The sequence below is a fragment of the Balaenoptera physalus genome, assembly GCF_965194825.1.
Source record: "Balaenoptera physalus genome assembly, chromosome: X".
Taxonomy (NCBI): Eukaryota; Metazoa; Chordata; class Mammalia; order Artiodactyla; family Balaenopteridae; genus Balaenoptera; species Balaenoptera physalus.
In genome coordinates, this window is record NC_138903.1 from 4,737,712 (window position 1) to 4,752,221 (window position 14,510).

The 14,510-nt window shown below is 43.9% G+C and overlaps 1 protein-coding gene across 2 annotated transcripts in view; it reads right to left on the reverse strand.

Moving 5' to 3' along the window:
- Positions 1 to 14,510, reverse strand: part of LOC309652462 (pseudouridine-5'-phosphatase-like) — a 134,330-nt gene that overhangs the window by 48,385 nt on the left and 71,435 nt on the right. The window contains exon 4 of one of the 2 annotated variants that reach the window (XM_082446306.1): positions 12,482 to 13,881. The exons of the other annotated variant lie outside the window; for it this stretch is intronic. Coding sequence (XP_082302432.1) covers positions 13,705 to 13,881 — 177 coding nt within the window. The 3' untranslated portion in view covers positions 12,482 to 13,704. Of the gene's footprint in view, positions 1 to 12,481; positions 13,882 to 14,510 lie in introns of those variants that run through there. 2 annotated transcript variants of the gene reach the window in all.

The window sequence follows — 14,510 nt, forward strand, 5'->3', positions numbered from 1 at the left end:
ATTTATTTTCTTCTCTGGGACCCTGATTTCCACAGGTTTCACCTTAGTTTTACACTTAAACACATCTTTTAAGTTTACCATGAATCTCTTAGACACGGCTTCTCTTGGTTGGTAAGAATTCCACCTCTTTCTGTTTGTTTTCTTCATGAACCTACATTCCCTGCACTGGTGTCTGTTTGGACATATCTACTTGTATCTTTTAAAATGTATGGACAGTTTTGGTTGCATTCTGGGACATACAGTCTTTCCTTCAGGTCTTTTTATATATTGTTCCACGTTCTTCAAGCATTTCCTGTCTGACGTGGAGAAATCTTAGCTTCCTCGGTTTTTTTTTTTTCTGAATATCTGTAGAATTTTTTCCATAACTTAAAATCACAGTAATTTCTTTGTGAATTAATCTATGTAAAAAGTGCCTTCGGTTTCACCGTGCTATTTCTGTCTCCAGGTTCAAATTTCCCTGTATTTCAGAACTTTAACCGTGAACTACACCTTTGACTATTTTTTCCTGTTCATTCATTTTTGATTCTGGCAGGGCACCAGTTTAAAGATGGTCCATCTCTTCTCTCTGCCTCTCCTACTCACTTTTCATTCTCATTTATTTCCGAGGCTGCCCACCTACTTTTCATTCCCATCTAATGTACTATCAGCTCCTCCTTAAACCCTTGTATCTCTTCCTTAACTTCTCATTTCAGAGAAACACGATTTTCCTTAATTGCTTTGACTTCTCGGACATCTCTTTGTTCATCGTCTTTGAGGCCTGTGGTATGTGCCTTCATCCATCGTGTCCTATTCTTTTTTTTTTTTCCTTGCAGCATCTCTTCAAAGGCCTCTGGCCAGCTACCAGCTTCTAAAATCATATTATTTCTCATGTTTGAAGGAGGAGACATCTATGAGGACCAGATACTAGACTGAGCAAAATCTGGGGGAATGGGCAGAAGGGTGATGGGCCGCTTGAGTTTCCGGCTGTGGCTCCGGGGCTTTTCATAACTGCACCGGGCCAGTGGGTGAGTGCTGACAGAAAGCTGTCTGGGCTCAGCCTGAGGCTGTGCATTTCGCAGAATGTGTCACAGTGCTTATCTCACCTTGACCTTACTCTCTTCACCAGGTAAGGATGAGTAGTTGCTTGGCTAGGTGACCTCTTGACTTCTCTACTTTGCCAAACCCACGGTCTGCTTTGAGCAAAGGTGGCCTGTTGGCTTTTTCCTTACTAATTCTTCCCCCACCCCCATCCTATGCCAGGATGGAAGCATGACGTAGGGAGGCTTCCAAAACCAGCCCGCGCACCTTGACCCTACTCTTCTAAGCACGGGGCCGTTGCTTTTCCTTTTAATGTGCGTTGCCCACTTTGGGTAACTCTTTTGAGTTCTGCCGTTTCTGCCCGAGTCATGCAGAAAAAGACGGCTTGTCTTGGTGTCCCCATTACCTTCATCCAATTCTCATGCATTTGGCCATCTTTCTGCATGTACTGTGATCCAGAAGATGCCTAGTTTCATCAAAGATGACATTTTTTTTGTTTCTTATTCTCTTGGTTGTGTTGGGTTGGTTCAATAGAAGAAATGGGGTGGAAGTACGTTTATGCAACCATTTGAAACTGAAAGAGCAATTCCTTCCTTTAGAGCCACCTCTTATTTTTCTCCCCAGTGAATTTGATACCATAAGGGAGGGGGGGACTTGAAGAGAATGTCTAACATACTTATATTCAAAATGTCACATCTCTTCTGCATAGGTCTGCCTGTCTCTGTCTCTGTCTCTGTCTCTCTCTCATACACACAGAATATTCTATGAGGATATGATGGCACTTTTTAATGCTCTATGTGGACAGTCTGCATAAAAATACTAGTGATGAGGATGAATGGAGAATTAATTCCTTATGGAGAATTTTAATTCTATCAGAGGAATGGTATGTAGCCATAGTAATTCTTCTCTTTAATTCAAAACAATTAGGTTGCATATGTTGATACCCACATTCAATTTTCTCTAAGCTATTTTGATTGAAATGTACCAAAGGAAAGACAGACAGATAGGTAGATAGACAGATAGATAGATAGATGATGGAAACATAGATGATAGATAGATCGATCGATCTCGGTATGTAGATGTATATATAATATTTATTCCTGTTCCTACGATCATTTCTATTTTCTCCTTTTCCTTCCAATTTTCTCCGTAGAAGGCATTTTCTCTGTCTGAGCTCAACATGCTCTTGCGCAAAAGTCTGTAGGCCCAGATTAGCACAGCAGATATTTACATGAAACAGCAGGGAAGGATCATCTGGGGCGTGTGACTTAAGTTGGCAATAGGAGAAGGATTCCAATTTGTTGTATAAATCATCCTCAGAGCCCCCAAGAGTGCCACACATAGGGACTTCTTTTCATTTTCAGTGTTTAAGATCACCTTTTAGACACAGTTAAAATGAGGCAAAGTGTGTAGATTTCTGAAAAGAGGTTAAAGAGAGATGTTGGTTTTGATACCTCTTGCTTCTGGTAGCTGACATATTTCAATAAAATAAAAGGTTTAGAAGGAGAGGGGGTTACTCCTGCTCAGTGGGTAGGGAAAACATTCAACATTGAAAAATAAACCAATATAAATCTCAAAATTCATACCACTATGGTTGGGTGGAAATTAATAGATATCATTTAGTAACTTTATATTATCATGGATTTGTAGGGAACTAAAACAGGGCAACTTTAGGGGAAAAACTCATACACTTAAGGGAGGAATAAACCCTATGTTTAACTCTGAGCTCCATATATCCCATAAGGATGGATATTGTTTTTTCCTCTGACTGCCCTTTCTTTCTTAATGCAGAAAGGTTTCTTTTGAATATTTCACAACAGACATTTTTTTTAAGGATGGCATATTTGAGTCAGCCATCACCATGGCTTATTTGAGAATTAATCTGATACTTATAAGTTTATTTTGGAACTTTCTTAAAATAGTGTGTAACAATGTTAGTTTGGAAACGACGATCCAGTGGTGAGTTCAAACAGTTTATGAGTGCTGTTGTGGGTAAGTGTATACATTGGGGGTATAATATTGGCATTCTTCTGGGAAAACTCTGAGTCTGGTAAGTGGAGAAAATGGCGGAGAATGATGTTTCTTTTCTAAAGTTTCTGCAAGCCACCATCCAATTTGGATTATGATTCGGGAGACTAGCCATTCCAATCCTAAAAGGTGTATGTCAATTTCTTTCTGCGAGCTCACCCCCTCCGAACCTCAAGGTAAGGAGAGCGGGTTGAGGCACAGCAAAGGACATCACACAGACATCTACCATTTTAAGATTTTATCCAAAAAAGGCTGAGCACTCAGCATGGGAAATCTCAGGACACTGAACTGTCCGCCCTCTGGGTTGCACTGCCACCGAGGACATCAGTGTGGAGACAGAGTTTTTTATCAAGTAGGGCTGCAGAACCAGCCCCATCTCTACTGCCCCAGGAAAAGTGGTCCAGCATGGCGTCACCCTCATCTTTAGACCCCGGACATAAGCATCTGTGCCATCCTGGAGCTTGGAGCGTGCCCTAGGAGGTGGCTTAGGGCAGGATGTCCCAGCCCAATCTTGGCCCGCCGCTGAGAAGAGCCAGCTGAATGCTGCTACTGTAGGGGTGGACACAGAAGGACACACCGCCATGGAGAAGGATCCCCACAGAAGGGTTAGAAAAAAAGATGAGGGTGATGTGCTTCCCTGCACTCTCCTGGAGAGCCCAGGGCACCTCATTTTACAACCTGATCTCGCTGCCTTTGTGCTGCCCACGATGGCGGCAGGCTCGCTTCCGGCACCCGATAATTAAATAAAAGGAGCTGGCACTCGGGGAGGCCATGAACGCCCACGGTCAGCCGCCAACCTCTCCAAGGTCCCATGAAGTCCCCACTCAGACCTCCTTCCTCTGCTGCCGTGCCTCCTACTCAAAAGCCTTCACTGTCACTAACCCTCCTCTTCTTTCCTTGCATCGACATGCGATTCCCGCTGATGAGCGGCTCTCGGCTAAAAATGAGGAGGAAGCGCTCTGGTTAAAGAGGTTAAGAGGGGAAGTCGCGTTCTCCAGGGCATTTGCGTTTTTACAAGGGGATTCGTGGACATATGTGGCAGCATCACCATGGAGCTCTGTGCAGAGAGACAGGGCACGAATGAGCCTGGTTCAGGGCAGGCAGGGATTGAGATTTGGGGTCAGAAGTATCTGTCGGGGGCTTAAACCATACACGCACGTGGCTGCTTGCTCGGCTGTAAAAAGACATCTGTTCTGATGAGCAGGCCGTGAACAGCTAGGGAGGACGGAGGTCTGAGAGACCTTCAGTTACTGCGCTGCACTGGACCTGCAGGATTAAATGCACTTCCGGGGTAAATGCCAAAACACTCCATGAGTCCTTTCCTCTGTGCTGGCCCTCCACCTGGCCGGACTCTCAGCCTGTTCTGTCCTTCCCCTTCTCTCTGGGGTCTCATGTTTTGAAAGAGAAATTTCAACTCTGTCCACCAAGCAGGGTTCCTCATTCCCTGTAGGATCAAGACAAAATTACTTCACAGAACTCTACCATCTGGAGTTCTGAAGTGTGTCCTTCTCTTTCTAACCACTTTGAATTGTTCAGTCCACAGCAAACTCCAACAAAGACAAGAGACTCCCTCCTGGATCCTTTTTGCTTTGGAGAGATCACCCCCTGTCTTTGCTCTCCTGATCAGTAAAACTTCTCGGGAATCTTCTCCACTCATGGTGCCAAGCCCTTCACCTTAATCTTCTCCAGTCTGTCCTTGGTCCCCAGAACTGATCCTGTCCAACCTCAGGTAACTAGACCTTATGTCCACTTCTCTGCCCTGATTGTCCTTGGTCTCTTGGCAGCGTTTGAAGGTGGACTTTCAACTTTTATGAAGTTCCAATCACTTCCCTTTGACCTGTTTTCATTGGACACCTTCTCGTGTTAGGACCCAGATTCTCCTAAAGCTATGCATTTTCCTCTAAGCCAAGCTTTGGCTTATCTTGACAAACTATCACCAGAAATAGACTATAAACCATGAAGTGATTTGAACTCCTTCTCTTTTACTTTGTCTCTTCTGTTGGTTCTTCTCACCAAAATCACTTATTGCTATATAGGCGAATGCTATCAATATTTTATTTTCTTTTATTTTTAAAGATTTTTTTGATGTGTACCATTTTTAAAGTCTTTATTGAAATTGTTACACTATTGCTTCTGTTTTATGATTTGGTTTTTTGGCCCCAAGGCATGTGGGATCTTAGCTCCCTGATCAGGGATCGAACCCACACCCCCTGAGTTAGAAGGCGAAGTCTTAACCGCTGGACCGCCAGGGAAGTCCCTATCAATATTTTATTTTTTTTTATTTTTTATTTTTTTAAATTAATTAATTTATTTATTTGTGGATGTGTTGGGTCTTAGTTTCTGTGCAAGGGCTTTCTCTAGTTGCGGCGAGCGGGGGCCACTCTTCATCGCGGTGCGCGGGCCTCTCACTGTCGCGGCCCCTCCCGTTGCGGAGCCAGGCTCCAGACGCGCAGGCTCAGTAGTTGTGGCTCACGGGCCTAGCCGCTCCGCGGCATGTGGGATCTTCCCGGACCGGGGCACGAACCCGTGTCCCCTGCATTGGCAGGCAGATTTCTAACCACTGCGCCACCAGGGAAGCCCCCTATCAATATTTTAAAATGCACATATTTTACATTAGAAAATGGACTGAGTTCATCGATTCATTTGGCATACTCTAAATCCCCAGTTGAGATCTTTATCCATCTCTTGTCCAAATTACCTAACTTGCTACAAATACAGGAAGCTCCTTTTATGTGAGCTAATTAGAGGAATGCGTTTGGGTGTTGCTAAAAGGTACGGATAACACTGGAATCTGGGATTTTATCATACAGCCAACTTCCACCAAGCCCTTGTCTTTTGATGGCTTCTGTAGTTTCCTCCTTTTGACTATTATGACTAGTGCTGCAATGAACATCTGTGTACAAGTTTCTGGGTGGGCATACTTTTTCATTTCTCTTGAATACTCACCTAAGAGTGGAAATACTGGGTACTGTATGGTCAACCTACGTTTTGCTTTTTAAGAAACTGGCCAAGCTAACTTTCACTGCCTCCTGAATCAAGCTTAAATGCCGCTTCTGTCGCAAGGCCCCCTCCTTGACCCTATGAGCCCCAACTTAAATTAGGTGCCCACTGCTGTTCTCCCTCAGACACTGTTCTTCTACCTCACAGCCGTTTATAGCAATCTGCAATTGAATCTTCCTGTGTGTGGTTCCTTACCATGTCTCCCACACTAAACTACACATTGCCTGGGGGTCAGAGCATGCCCATCTGGTTTACCATCACTAGGAAACAAAAGAGTCACTGTTTTGTTTTGGGTGCCCCTAGTTATCCACCCCCACTAGGGGCACTGGGTGCCGCTAGTTATCCACTCCCCCTCCCCCCCAGAACTCTTGGGATATGCTTTGAGCTACTCCTTCCAAAGAGCTCTGGCCAGAGAAAGGCAGGTGAGTGTTCATAGCTAACAGGAGGGAGTGGACAGCACGTGGATCTACAGGGACTGTCGCAAGACCAGAGCTGTCTATCTGAGACCATCATCAGGACTCGGGGGACAATGCCGCCAACAGGCTCAAAGCTGACTTCCACCGTCCTGGAACTCAGGAGGCAAGTTCTCACTGGATGCTGTCAGGGTGGCAGGCGTGGGAATGGGGTGTATGGACAATTACACGGTCAACTGCAGTTTGGAGGGAAAAAATCAAGGTCCAGAAATGAAAGAAGTAGTCTCAGGGAAAGGACTGAGAGATGAAAAGCCTCAGATCCTAATCCTTGAGAGGACTTTAAAAACCCGCCCTAATAATAACCAGATGCTCTTCTGAAGGGACCGTGAGCCTCGGGATAGGATGACTATCCTTGAAACCACGTGCAGATGATCGCCGCCTTAGGTCCGGCCTTGAACTGGCTAATGACTTGCCCCATGGACATGACTGTGCATCAGTGCGGAAATGAGCATAGAATAAACTGCTCATCACTGGGCCTGATGAGTGTTGGCCAAGAGACAGCACTCAAGAATGACATCTCACAGTGTTTTCTTTCCCGAAGGGAGCATGAGAATACTGACAACCCCAGTAACGAGGGAGCCGTCTCAGGCACAGATAAGAGGTAGCATTCAAAGGGCTTCATATTTTCCCACTTAGTGGGCATCTCAAACTTGCTTAAGGAAAATATTCTTCTTGATAAAAATGGATGGTGCGGCTAAGGCTGGAGGGTGTCCTGTGGGCTGCCTTGAACAGCGTGGGTCCATGTTCAAATGCAGGGTTGCCTGGGCCCAGGCGGGACCCGTACGAGGCAGGTCTGCACCTGGAGAGTGGTGATGGGACACCAAACATCCCTGACACTTTAATTACTAAAAGTCTTCTTTCTTTCCCTGTGGTTAAAGGCAGCAGTGCTGGGAATGATGAAGTCTCCCGGAGTGTGCCGTGAGGATAACTTGGACCTTCAACCCTCAGCTCCACGCCTGGCCTCGCAAGTTATGCGACGTAATCGTGCCTCAGGTTCCCCAGAGGTAAGACTTAGAGGGAATGCACAAAGGACTCTCAGCCACTGCAAGGAGTGGATTCAGACACAAAAGAGCAAAAGCAAAGGCGCAGAGATGTGCGTTCATAAATATAAAGTGCCTAGCTCATGATCCGCACCCGACACGTTACATGACCTACTTATGCAGAAATATGGAGTCTTCTGCAATTTTCAAGTAATCAGCATATGTGAATATTTTGTACTAATTAAAAGTGTTTTCCAGGGGCTTCCCTGGTGGCGCAGTGGTTGAGGATCCGCCTGCCAATGCAGGGGACACGGGTTCGAGCCCTGGTCCGGGAAGATCCCACATGCCGCGGAGCAATTACACCCGTGCGCCATGGCTGCTGAGCCTGCGCTCTAGAGCCTGCGTGCCGCAGCTGCTGAGCCCATGTGCCTGGAACCTGTGCTCTGCAACAAGAGAAGCCACCGCAATGAGACGCCCGCACACCACAACGAAGAGTAGCCCCCGCTCGCTGCAACTAGAGAAAGCCCGCGTGCAGCAACAAAGACCCAATGCATACAAAAATCAATCAATCAATCAATAAATCTGCTTTCTTTCCCTTGTTTCCTTTATAAAAACAAAGTGTTTTCCATGAGTTTTTCATGGAAAAAGTAGTCTCAGGGAAAGGACTGATAGATGAAAAGCCTCAGATCCTAATCCTTGAGAAGACTTTAAAAACCCGCCCTAATAATAACCAGATGCTCTTCTGAAGGGACCGTGAGCCTCGGGATAGGATGACTATCCTTGAAAACACGTGCAGATGACTGTCTGTCTCCCCGCCTTCCTCCTGTAGGTAAGCGCTTTCCCACAGGCAGGCAAGCTGAGCTGAGCGGTCCTGGGCTCTGCCTGCACAGAGGGCACAGAGCATGCACCCTGAGCAGAGGTGAGGAGGGGCTCACTCCAGGGACCTGGTTCTGCTGGCGTTCCATCCGGGCCCTCTGCTGAGCCCCTGGTTCTTAGGTCCCATGGTTCTGGGGATTTGTGACTTCTGCTGTACTCGATTCCAGGGCGTCGATCTCTCCCTGGATGCTATCAGTGTGCCTAGCTTCCAGTCTAATGGAGAAATCTTAATCCTTTTTAGGTGCCTGTACCCTGCCTCCAAGTCATTCCTGTGGCCCAGCCGGCGCTGGCTTCTCGCCTGTCCTGACGACCACACAAGCTCCCCAGGTCCTGAGCCCTCGCTTCTGGTGGTGCAACTCCCGCCTGGGCATGACTCACTGATTACAGGGACTGCTAAGGCTTCTCCTTTTTGTTGGGTTAGGCGGAGAGGACCCCAAGAGGTGAGCCTGGGAATACGGGAAGAGATAATGGCCGAGGAGTTCAGGGAAATGTAAAGCGAAGCGCAGACTCAGGGAGAGGTACAAAGTCCAAACAAGATCAAAACAAAGGAAGCCACTCCTCAGAAGACCAAAGACCACGGACAAACCCTTAACAGCAGCTAGGGAAAAGAGACAGATCACCTTCAACGGTAGGAGCAATAGCTGGTTGTTCAGTCAAAGCTATGAAACTCAGGCAACAAGGAAATCCTATCTTTAAAGGGTGAAACAAAACTAATCTCAAACCAGAATTCAGGATCCAGTGAAGACATCCTTAAAAAGAGTGGTGAAATAGACATGTTCAGAGAAACAGCTGAGAGAATTTGACATCATGAGACTCATATGTAAATATTAAATGGCATTACTCATTGACTAGAATTTCTAGAAGGATGATATGAAAGCTTATTGATAGTAGGAATCCTTTTGGTTTCTGACTTTTAAACGGAATGCCGATTTTACCACCAATTAGAGCACTGACTTGGCTTACAGAGAAATAGGTATTCTTTATAATAAATATCTATCCTTATCTGATTAAGACCTTGAATATGGAACGCATGCCAATTCTTTCCCAAAGTGGATTTTGAAAACATAGCATTTTAAGTGACTTTGCACAATTATATGAATACACCATCCCTCTGACGAGGTTTTCAATAAGCCAATGTATACTACAGCATGTTTCCCAAGGTCTCATGTTTATTAAAAGAGATGTAAAATGACGTCATTTGCAGCAACACGGATGGACCTAGAGATTATCATACTAAGTAAAGTAAGTCAGACAGAGAAAGACACATACAGTATGATATCACTTATGTGTGGAATCTAAAAAAATGATATTGTACAAATGAACTTATTTACAAAACAAGTATCCTCACAGACACAGAAAACAAACTTACGGTTACCAAAGGGGAAAGGCAGTGGGAGGGATAAAATTAGGAGTTTGGAATTAACATATACACACTACCATATATAAAATAGATAACCAACAAGGACCTACTGTATAGCACAGGGAGCTATACTCAGTATTTTGTAACAACCTATAAGGGAAAAGAATCTGCAAAAAAAACATATATACATATAACTGAATCACTTTGCTGTACACCTGAAACTAACACAACACTGTAAATCAACTATACCTCAATTAAAAAAAAAGAGAGATGAGAGAATATTACGATTCTTAAATACTTCTTTATACAGTAATTTTCATCTCCTAGAGAAATACACTGTTAACATATTGGTAAAACCTGAAAACATTTTAATGTAAAAATACTCATTTTCATATACAGTGTTGTAGAAAGCCATGTGGAACTTGGGAAGCATGGGCATTTGCAGTCAACAAAAGCAACACTGTAATACCATGCTTTAACACCAAGCGGGCGGCTTCAGAGTCTCTAAACAGCTCTGTGACAGGCACCCACCACGGTGCGGGGGCCCGTCCTGCCCCTTGTCACGCAGGCTTGATGCTAACCTGGTAGTGAAAAAAGATCTGGAAGCAACACAAATATTTTTATGACTGAAGTGCAACAAGGTAAATACCCTGAGATGTGTTCTTATTCAGTTTTATGTGACTATGGAGCCTGGCATATAGTAAGGAAATAGCAATGCTGAATGAGTTCAATCTGGATCACAGCTTTTCTGATGAAAATAGTTACAAGGAAGAGAAATATCCATTGACCAATGAAGGTGAGAGAAAGCAAGTACTCCACTGTACAAGATACGATCTGTTAAAGAGAATCACAAGAAACCAGAACATTTTGAGGCATCCTGAAAACCTGCTTTCAGACAGCGTGAGCTGCTCAGACAACAAATATCCCTGGTAAACCCAATACCTCCAACCAACAAGAACTAGTGGAGAATATGCCACATGGACGCTGATACAGGAATAACTGCAGCTGCCATTTTATAAATCTTTCATGACGTGCTAAGGATTCTCATCCCACGTGTGACCTCAATCAATTCTTTACACCAACACTGCCAAGTACTCAGTAACCCCACTTCACAGCTAAGGCATCTGAGGTGGAAAGGGGCAAAATAAAGTGACACCACCAGTCAGTAGCAGAGCTTCGATCTGAATTGAAGTCGGCCTAATTTGAAACCCCTTGCTCTTCAATACTCATTTTCCCTTTACAGAAGATAACGATGGTGATGGTAATAATAATAATAATAGAAATAATTCTAAGGACTGTTGGTGCTAGACTTAGGTCAGAAAGCCTTCCTATAAGGCCAGGGAGGTTTGAACTTTATCCTGTGGAATAGTAGAGTGTAGGCAGTACACGATGTTAAGCAGAGGAATTAACACCAACAGGCAAAAACTCATTATTCTTTGCTATAAAACTTGTTATCGTGTGCAAATTTGTTTTTAAAATGTGGAAACAGCATTCAAAGCATGCCAAATTCAGCATCAAACCGTCGACGATATTCAAAGGTATGTGCACTGAGGTTTCTAAACACTGACTACCGTGGCAGAGCAGAAGTAATTCCTATTTCTTAGTAAGTCAATTGTCTTAAGCGTTACGTGGGTGTCTTCCAGACCTTTTCTCTTTTCTATAAATCACTTAACTCTAACTGAAGACTTATTAGGTGGAAAAACTCTAATAAGTAGTAATTAGTAGGTTCTTAAAAGTGTTCACATGTTTCATTTAAGTGGGATGAAGAAGAGAATGACTGTGTCATCTCTCGGTGGCTGTCATCAGTACCGAAAATCCTGAAGGACAGGCAACATACGAGCAAACGGGCGCAACTTAGGGCACAAAACGGTGTAACTTCTATTAATCCCTGAAGGTCCTAATGGAACACACTTTAAATGAGCTAAGAAAGTAAGACAACTACTCTTTAAACTTTCTTGGCAGCACTCATTCTGGTCTAAATTTTCATTATTATACCTCTATGAAATTGATGGACTATTCAGTGGAAAAACACCACTGAAATGTTGTATTGAAGCAATCAGACTCACGTAGAAAAATAAGAAAGAATATGTGGGCTTTGACCACACATCCATATTCCTCTTTTGTACAAAAAAGTACAAAGTGTTTGTCTGCAGAGTTGGCTAAAACCACAAAAACACCACCACCACATTTAAGACCAAATTCACCCTAGAGAAGAACTGACCCTGATTTACATCATTTAGAGGCATTAAACCTGTTTGTCTTATTCATGCAAAATGGCTTAATGATTAGAAAACATCAACACAAATATTTTGGAAGAATGAGATACCAAATCACATACGTGACCATTTCACTGAGAGCCTTTCTTTGCTGTACGCAAAGACAGCATGGTTCACCTAAAATATGTAAATGCCTACTGTATATACAATAGATAACCAACAAGGACCTGCTGTACAGCACAGGGAACTATACTCAATAATCTGTAATGACCTATAATGGAAAAGAATCTAAAAAAGAATATATATATAAAATCAAATCACTCTGCTGTACACCTGAAACCAATACAACATTGTAAATCAACTACATTTCAATAAAAATTTTTTTAAATATGTAAATGCCACTTTACAGTTGGGTTAAAAAAAAAAGTCAATCATGTATGTTTTGCATTTATGTTTTACATTTGTTAGACGATAATTTTTTTTTTAAAAAAAGGTAAAATCATACTCCCATACAAATAAAACATGAACAAGTAAGTGTCAAAGCTTTTATTCAATTAAACTCACTGGTGAGGGAACCAGTAAGATGTTACAACCGATTCTAAGGAGAATTCAAAGAACAGACACATATACAGCAATCAAGAATGTTGAAATGAATTTGCTGAAATAATGTAAAACTGGTCAACAGCCAGAGACAACCATGCACAGACAATCATTCCACCTGACAATCACACACATCACTATCACCTTTCTAAGACTCACAGAGTTGAAAATTAGCTCAAGGACAATCAATAGCAGAGAACACATGGGGCAGGCCGGAGGTGGGGTGCCCACCAGTGGAAACACCCTGTGATTGTATTTTTCCCATTTTCAATGCCTCTCACTATATTCCCATCACAAAAGGCTGAGTAAATCTACTATAAGCAGTTAATCATCAAAGTGTAATGTCCAATAAATTGTTCCAAAAATGGGCTACGGCTCTCGGTGGTACCAAGGATGCACTCTGAAATCCAATTCTATCTGCATCAAAGAATGTATTAAAAAAATAAATGTTCTTAAAGGAAATGATTTCTCTGAGGCAGAAAACATTCTCAAACGTGGATATGCCCCTCGATATAAGATGTAGGCTACCATCATGTTCACACAGAAAGGAAACAATGGAAGATACAGTCCACAGTCAGTCTCTCAGTAGAGGTCCACAGAGATTTAAGGGCACGTAAGGAATGTCAACATTTGCTGATAAAGAGAATGATTTATGAAAACCTCATCCATCATGTGGATTTCCCACTCAGATTACAAACCAAACAGAATTACCATTACCACCTCACTTTTATCAGTTGCTAGCGCATGTTAAGATGAAACACTGAGGAGAGCGATACAGTACACAATGTATATAAATATAACAAATATGTACATACACATATATACATAAAAGCATATACATACGTGTATATATATTTTACATTTTCCAGCCAGGGTTGAGAACAACGAAGAAGAAAAAGAAATGAACCCAAATTATTCAAATACTAAACATGACTATTCAAGCGACAATTTCCATCTGTGTTCTGGGCTCTCTTCTTCTGCTTCCTGTCTGTCAAGTTACAGTTCATTGACCGTTTAGAGAGCGTGGGCCAGGCCCTCGTGGGATGGGAAGGCTTCACAGGCTGAAGGACTGTTCACATGGAGGTCTGGGAGCTGGGCTTTCCTCTGCCCTTCTCCTGGGCAGCGTGGGCCACACGCGTGGGCGCAGGAGCCTCTCACTCGTAGGGCGGCAGACCAAACAGCTCGGGCTGGAAGTCCTGCAGGGAATCCAGCACGAGGGTGGCCTTTGTGGTCAGGGCTCGGTTTAAGTTTCCGTCGGGAACCATGACCACCTGCATCCCAGCTGCGAGGGCGGCCTCCACCCCGTTGGGAGCATCTTCAAAGACCAGGCACTGCGGGGTGAGGAAGAAAGAGAGGATGAGACGGCCTTCTCTGTAACCACACGTCTAGACTGGGCCTCCATCGCCCGCACCACCGCCAGCTGAGTCAGCTCGGTGTTCTGTGCGACACAGAAGCGGAGTGGAGGCTGTCCCCTTTATGGTCTGTGGGCAGGAGAGGGCGCTGGCCCTTCTGCGGTCCGAGTGCGTCCCACCACGTCACTTTACAGGGGAGAGGTCCATCTTGGCCCCAAAGTGCTACCGAAATGTGGCACAGCTGAGTGGAAAGACCGGATTCTCGGTTTACAAATTTATTTTATTTGAATCATAAGAATCTGTTCAATCCATAATTGACCATGCTGAGCATGCGAGGAAGTTGTGAAAAGTAAGAAAAAATATGCTTTTTAGGTGTAAAGTGACTTAAGAGCTGGCAATGTTTCAAGTACTGCAGTTTGGAAATTAAACCGTTAGGCTGTTTTAGTGAAAAACTCACCCCCGGGGGGTACCCGTCACGCACCAAAAATCTCCCGAACACAAAGACTGAGTACCACGTGCGGTACCTGTTTCAGCTTATTCAGACACCACCTCTAAACGGGAGTGTCTGTGCCCCCGTTCATGTCAGGAAGCTCCTCAACGTGCCATCC